The sequence below is a fragment of the Schistosoma haematobium genome, chromosome 1 (assembly GCF_000699445.3).
Source record: "Schistosoma haematobium chromosome 1, whole genome shotgun sequence".
Classification (NCBI taxonomy): domain Eukaryota; kingdom Metazoa; phylum Platyhelminthes; class Trematoda; order Strigeidida; family Schistosomatidae; genus Schistosoma; species Schistosoma haematobium.
The window spans coordinates 74350416-74358829 of NC_067196.1; the positions used below are offsets into that span (position 1 = coordinate 74350416).

Below are 8414 nucleotides of genomic sequence, written 5' to 3' on the forward strand. Positions count from 1 at the left end.
CCCTGGATTTAAAACTCAAGTAAAAACAAAAGGAATGAGGTTGATGAACTACTAATAGAGCAAGCAGTAGTTTATTGATTAGAGACAATAAATGACATGGTGATAATAGGATATTATGTGGAATGCTTACTGCTTCCGATTCAGATTACATATATAACATGATTCAATAAGGGGCAGTTCCTTTCTCTTTGTTCAGACTACATTCTCAACTAAGCCACACTATTAATGTTAGTCAAAGTAATCTACACTCTTTTATGGTATAAATGTTTGAGAAGTTTGGAACTGTTGGTTATGTGATACTCAGTGTATAGTCTCATAATATTAATTAATCGATTTTTTAACAAATCTTTAAATAAATATTGTTAAAACCATGAGAACCCTTTCATAAGGGCATCTATAACTTAGTAAAGCACCCATAGAAATGCTGAAATTTTCCTAAATTACTGAGTAAACTTGTAGATTAAGTGGTCTTTTCTAGATTAAAGAAAATTAATTATGAACCTTGAAAAACCCATAAACCACATAAATACACCACAACAGTGAAGTTTTCGTCATATTTTAGAAACTAGTCTTTGATTTTGACAGTCTATAGTACTCACTGGCTAACAAAGAAACTATAACTTCGAGGATCACTTCGGTGTTGCTCAATATAGCTGCTGTAATGAAGCCTGATCATAGAAAACAACAGCATGCGGAATCTTATTCAACGTATAATTATATATTTCTTACTTGAATAGTTTCAATATCTAATTACTGTTTATTATCAGAATGCTTTGATTTTATTTAAACAGGAAAAGTCGTGAACAGAAATATGAAAATGATACGGTTAAGTCTCCTGAAGATAATCATAAACAAAAATGTGGAATTAAACAAGTTACATTCAGTGGAACGGTAACTATAATTTGTGTATAGTTTTACTTTGGTGAAAGTAATTTTGTACAGGTAATGAATTTATATACATACGCCAAATCTTAACGGAAGGCGAATCTTGTTGGCTAGGCTACAGTGGTATACTGTGTCTTAATCAGTAATGGTTAAGTTAAGAACCGTGAGAATACGTTACTGACTATGTTTAGTGACCCAGGTTTATTTCACGCGATTAAAAATTGATATATGTATATATAACGGAAATTTATGATTGATAGATTGAATGACATAATTGTATGTCATTGTGTACAGTGCTTTACAGCAATCTATTCGTTATTTGTATCCTGAATGAAATTCATATTATGTCTATGAAATCTATAACAAAACGAGGAAGTGAAATAAATAATGTATTATTTTGGTTAAATACTAAATAGCTAAAGTTAGGTGAGAGAAGCTGAACATTTCCTTTGTGAGAAAAATAGATTAATACAAACTAAAAATGAAACTGACGTTTTAGACTTTAGACCACCAAAAGTAAAAAAAGCCTGTAGATGCAATAAAAACAATTCGCTCTGAATAGCTATAGAAAATGATTGAGAATTAATTAATTAATTCCAAAGATCATACTAAATTGATATCTCATTGACTACAAAACCTGACATTTATTATATTTATCTCTAAGAATTATTCATTAAGTCCAATTACGGCCTCATTCGAATTGGAACTAGTGAACACCTGACTTATAAGTCTTACTGAATGCTTAGAGATTTTGTTTTAACATAAAATAACTTTATATGATGAACTATTAAAATCAAAGAACATCGAATAACTACTTCGTTATAAGCAAAGATGGATAGTGGCTAGCAGTGGAATCCAGGACTCGCGTTTCGTCCTGTTTGGGACTCGTCAGCTGGATGTACCTGCATCTCAGAGTTGATGTTTACTCTGGGACTCGAACTCAGTATCGTGTTATAGTTTGGGCTTCTTTAGCGGTTAATATCCTAAGTACACCTATCGACAAATGATTGAATTCATTAACCCCCGGGCCCCACTAGAAGGGTGTTATATTTGAATTAGCTTGTCAGAATGCAACCATTCACAATTTATATTAAATTAATTTGTAATATGGTGTTATCACTGCGTTTTTTTAACACTGAAGTTAACTGTAACCACACTTTATGCATAGTATATATATAAGAGCGTATGAATTGTAATATATTTAACTTAAAGTATTTCATCCCACAGTTAGTTTTTATGACAAAAGAAAGTTACGTCGATATCGTCATTGTTTTAACGTCTTATCTATCATGAAAGCAAAAAGCAGAGAATGTATTCGCCTGTGTGAATTTCACTATTTGTTTTTTTTCTCATAATTGAAAGTGATAATTAAGTCTATTAACCACATCAATTTATATACTTTTTTAAAGGTTAATTATGTTTCAACTGAAGATTTTGTTGAGAAAGTCACAATGAAGTCATCCGTAAATGTCAATCAATCAGTGATACCGAAAGCACTGCCATCGCCAATAGTAAAGGGAATATCAACGAAAAAACCATTGTCACCACAAACAACAGTAGTTAATACTAATACTACTAATGCTGCCACTATTACTACGAATATTCCTGAAAGTCCTGTTATTGTATCAAATGAAAAAAACAATGGTGAATTATTTCTTCAATCTAATGAAGAATGTTCTTTTGAAGAGAAAACCGAGACTCTGCTAAGTAATTCGTTAACTTTAACTTATGCTTATCTTTAAAATCATAATTAATTAATAACACAATTATTCTTCATGAATACTGTACCAGTTATGATATTGTCTTTTTCTCAATAACAATCAACAAGTATCTATAACCAATCTAGTTTCTACGTTTTTTATGATGTTTTGTCTGATAAATAACACTTAGTTAGATAGTTATTTACAATCTAATACCTAAAATCTTCAACTGCTGATGAATGCTACTATACCGTTATTACCAAGGTAGTTTGAATATCCCAATGCGACCCAGTCAGTAACATAATGAACTATTGATATCTATATTGATCGTCTCTAAACGTTTTCCAAAAGCGGATGAAATATTTAGTTAAACAAATACATTGGTATTTTAGTAAACTGTTCATTTATGTAAACTTTGTACATGTTAGCTGGGTTATTTTTTCATAATTCACATCAGCTAGGAAATTACTGATTACCTATAAGTATTAGATGAACGTCTCACCCTGTTTCAAAACTTCTCAAAATTAAAAACTGAAATTTACAATCATTATAAGCAAAGATGGATAGTGACTAGCAGTGGAATCCAGGACGCGCGTTTCGTCCTGTTTGGGACTCGTCGGCTGGATGTACCTGCATCTCAGGGTTGAAATATTCGTGAACATCAACTCTGAGATGCAGGTACATCCAGCTGACGAGTCCCAAACTGGACGAAACGCGCGTCCTGGATTCCACTGCTAGCCACTATCCATCTTTGCTTATAATCCTTGTAAATTAAGGCAATATCGAGGCATACGCACAGTATGCACATATGCCAATAAGAGACTGATCAATTTCATTCCTAAAACATCAATGGGAAGATTCAAGTAAAACAATATCAAGTGAATTAAAAAAATGAAAGTCTAAAAAAAATTCATACTATTCAACTGCCGAGTTAAACTCCAACTTCACTTAATTCAAAACATAACAAAAACATCTTTATACAGTAAAAATTTTCACAGACTATCCTGGATAAGCACTAATCCTATGTTTACCAAAGATTTTCTTTTTTAAAGTAGGTTAGTCCATGTTCTAATGAACACATTTTCGAATTTATACCTTAAAATTGTGTTGATTTTGTTCAGAAGAAGTATGAAATTATCCTCTTGAACTAAAACCTTTCACTGACCATCTTTAATATGTCATGAGAAGAACAGTTACCCATTTATAAGATTGGATAAGGAAAGTGTTTTATGAATAAACTACTTCAAGTCGGAAAATGTTTATTAATTATATTTCTATGATTAGTTTTAAACAACGAAGAAGAAGAAGAAGGAAATATCGAATGATCCATAACTTTTCATAATTTTCACGTTTTTCTTTAAAAATAATTTTTACAATGGGTGTACGCTTTTATTATGAATGAATTGTTTGTACGTCTTTATTTTTCATTTCATTTTCATTCTTTCACATCCTTATTTTAATGAATTGTCCATTCTTTAATTAATTTCATCCATTGAGTCAGTTCTAACAGATAGTTACACTGAGAGTTGAATCAAGTTTTTCTTTATTGCATCACATTTTTCTGTCTATAAGACTGTTTTTCCACATATTGATAATACTATTGGTGAATGTTGTTTTTTCTTGTGTTTTTTTTCAGCTAAATCAACTTCATGCCCTAATCAACTGGCACAGCATACATTAAATAATCATTCTAGACCTACATCATTATTTGAAAAGGATTCCGATTATCAATATTATTACTATTATAATAGTGATCAAGAATATGAAAGATTTCCAATATCAGCCACCGTATTATTAGCTATACCTGAAGGTGGTGAAAATGACTACTATGCTGATTCACCACAATGTATAACAGTTAAAGAACTAAAAGAATTAGGATTATATGCTAGTGAAGAGGACGATGATGACGAAGATGAAGATGATGAGGATGAAAGTAACAGGAGTGAAGACAGAAATGAAAACGATACAGGAATAAATGTGTGTGAGTTAGATAATACATTATCAGATGATGGAACTAATAGTCCTAGTTTCATCAATGAAACTGTATCCGATTTTAATGAAGTACACATTCCAAAAAATATCAGTCTAACACATCATGAAGAAGTAATGATTTCATAATTACATATCTCCCATATTTTAGAATAGTTTCACAAAATAATCATCTTTTCATATTATATTACACAATATACATCGTTTTGCGCAGCTCTACATGCTAGTATTTCAGTCACATACTAGATTTCTTTTATTTCAAGTATTTATTTTAAACTACTTTTAATTATTGTAGTAGTTTATATATTTTTAAGAAAGTTAATTTTATCCTGTATTACCACATTTGTTAATAATTAAATTAAATGATTAATGCATTATTTTGTTGTTAATTAATCAATTCAGTTGAACAGGTTATTGGTAAATTCATTAAATGGAATCTTATATAAAGTCTACACAAAGATTTCGTAAAAGTATATTCTTTTAGAAGTTATTTGAAAAAAATTTATTTAATGTCGTTAATCAAAAGGCTAGATACCAAATTTTCTTGGATATTTTCATGTACAGACTAACATATGCAAAATAGAATTTACAAATAGTACACATTTTCATATTACTAATGATTTATTCATAAATATTTATAAATAACATCTAGTGAGCTATTTGTTTTTGTTTTTTCACTCGGTAAGGTTTCCATTATTTTGTCGAAGTTGTGGTGGTCGGTATTCGATATAATCCTTAAACTTCGTATACAGTTCGTCCTGATAACCATTCTATATAACGTACCAACGGTATATTAATCAGAAGGCAAATACGAAGTGTTGATTACGTTTATTACGAGACCACACACATATATCCAAATGTACAGATGCGTTAAACAAGCATAGAAGAGTTGTGCCGAAAGGCAAGCAAGCGAGCGGGAGCCAGAGCAAGAGCGAGACGAGAGTGTGTGAGTGAGTGTGTGAGTGTGCGAGTGAGTGAGTGAGTGAGTGAGTGAGTGAGTGAGTGAGTGAGTGAGTGAGTGTCGAATATGAATAACATGGACATATATATACCATGTGAAATGAATGAGTAATCGAATCAAATAAGCGGTTAGTAGTAAGACTAGCAGAGTGAATAAATGCGTAGGCCGTAAGCAATATTCAAGCATACGTATTTCATACAAGCACAAAATAATAAGAGTACAATAAGTTGTTATAGTGCGGATGACTTTTTCCGCTAAATGAGTTAGCAAAAGGGCTTATCTGAGTTAAATGAGAATAAACTCTATTGCACGTGAGTCGCTATAAAGTCTCGATTATTTCATACATTTGAATATTGTAGATAATACATTTCCATTCCTCAACCAAACTGTTCAATTTAGAATTATTGTCTCCTTGTGGTGATTGGAAATGCTAGATCCTGTAAAACGTACACTTTAAAAAAAACATCATTTAAATGTATAAGCAATAACACATAAGTATACAGGATATACTGATTGATCAAACAACAAATCAGGAAAGTGATTTTGTTATTTTATAATATGTAAAATGGGAAAATTAATCAATCTTTATAACTTGAACTAATCACAAACTATTTGTAATTCATATCTCATATAACAGGTCATTAAATTATGACTTATATTAGAGAAACTTATCAGGCTCGTAATACCGTGATTCCTTGTCGTCAACACATTAGAGTAGTATTATTACGGTTAGTATGTATGATAATTGTCCACAAAATGTATTATGTAATTTGTATGAGTTACAGTATAACCAAGCATTTTACTTGTAAAAGACATGTCATGCAGTCTCAAAAACTAGATATTTAATTATGAGGAACGATAAAAAGTTTAAGAAAACAAGGATGACTTCTTTTCAAATAGCTATCTTAGTTTACGCTAACAAAATCTGAAGATAGTGACGGTTCACCTGACAGAAGTTTAACAATTGTTAAAATGGAACTCGGACACTGTGACGACGAACCACAGGTGAACTCGAGGAAACTGTAAGAGGGTCAGAAGGAGCCGAGGATGTTCCATCCATTCACCTTTCGGAAGAATATTCTAGAATTCCTACATGTAGCTTCCCGATTGGACAATGTTAATAGCCCCCTGTATGCGGATTGGAAGACTGTAATGATAATTTCGTTCTTACTAAAAACTATAAATACCTGACAATCTTGCACTATAATTGACACTGGAATAATATTCCTTTCATTAGTCTTCTGTCTTCTTATTGCGACTTGGAAGGGTTTTGGTGTTCTGATGCTCTGTTACACGTGGTATATCAAGAAATCAACATTCAACATATAACAGACACACATATAGCTGAATTGATTGTTTGTTTTATAGAGAACCAGTGAATTACTCAATGTAAATATGGAGCTCCCATATCAAAATAAATTAAGCAACAATCATTTTTAAATTCAGTAGTTCTAGAAGCACCAGTCATTCACTTCAAATCACTTCACGGATTTACAGTTAAATGATACTTCATTTCATTAGTTTCGCCTTGAAACTCATCAAATAGTTACTTCTAAAAATCGAACACATCCTCATTAACTTGACACACTTTAGCAATACTCTTTAGTCTGATAAGATGTTATGTATTATCTTACCAACTTTAAGGTGCTTATTTACTGGAGTCAATAATTTATGGATTTCACTATTCTAATAACCCCAAAAATATAAATGACTTTCACTTTACCTGTTATGTCCACTAAGCATGCTGACGTTGATTGCCCCCGCACAACTTATGCTGATCTTGACAAATCGGACTACGAGGAATGCCATCTGATTTACTCTACCGTGTATAACTAAAAAATAACATGATAATATTTGTCAGTTCCAAGAACTGAACTATAAGTGATGAAGTACAGTTTGTGCATAACTTGATCATTTATAGTATAAAACAGAAGAACAAGTGCATAAATGAAATAACGATTATTCATAAACCGTAAAATCTATACCTATAGTTAATAAATTACATGAAAGCTTTCAATCAAAACTGTATAAATCATAAATCAAATAGTTGATACATAAACCTTTCCCAGTCATTCACCCGTATCTAATTATATTATTTAGCATTAAACACCATAATTTTGAGATTTTCACTAAATCAATCAACATTGTCCACGTCTTTTAATAAAACGCCATGTTTCCCCTAAAAAATTTCAGTTCTGCAAATAAGTAAATATTTTCTGATGTTCGTCTTTAGCAAATGATTGATCACTGGATAGTGATCAATGTCATGTATGTCAAGTCCTTCTCAGTGCAAATTGAATGCTATCGACCAAGTTGCAATGTGGCCACTAGTCTAGGTGACTCGACATTGCGTGGACTATGTAGAAATAAGATTGTGGTTGGAGGTAGTCGATAGGATTCGATAAGTTTCGTGCTACTTGGCACTCGTTAGCATGGTGTACCTGCTATGTTGAAGGAACTGATGCTCCTTAATGGATTCAATCCCGTGTCACTCAGCTTCATAGTCAGAGACGTTGCCACTAACCTATCCGGGCAGCGACTGACCTCCAGTAAGAATGAGATATGTTTACAATTGATTTACTAGTGAAGTGTATAGTGTAAGTTGTATCTTCTTACTGGGAACTTCATACACTATTCAAGCACACCACTCTTATTCATATAATAAAAGATTAAGTACATAGCAAGAAGTTTAAAGTTTGGATAGAAAATAAATGAATGGAAAGTCATTTTCATCGTTCAATGAGAAGGAAGACAAAATATCGAATTTATGGTGACATGTAAATAATATGATTAGTTAAAAAAATATCTCTTTACAATTGAACCCCTTGATAAATTCAAAATAAACCAAGAATAATTCGATTCAGTCAGCTTAATGTTAC

General features: G+C 31.6%; 1 protein-coding gene across 1 annotated transcript in view; it reads left to right on the top strand.

The window, feature by feature from the left end:
* Positions 1 to 5232, top strand: part of MS3_00002102 (uncharacterized protein) — a 76185-nt gene extending 70953 nt beyond the window's left edge. Inside the window, exons 5-7 of the mRNA XM_051209666.1 lie at positions 792 to 891; positions 2295 to 2592; positions 4222 to 5232. Of these exons, the coding sequence (XP_051075126.1) occupies positions 792 to 891; positions 2295 to 2592; positions 4222 to 4703 (880 nt within the window). The 3' untranslated portion in view covers positions 4704 to 5232. The remainder of the gene's footprint in view (positions 1 to 791; positions 892 to 2294; positions 2593 to 4221) is intronic.
* Positions 5233 to 8414: the final 3182 nt, after the last annotated feature.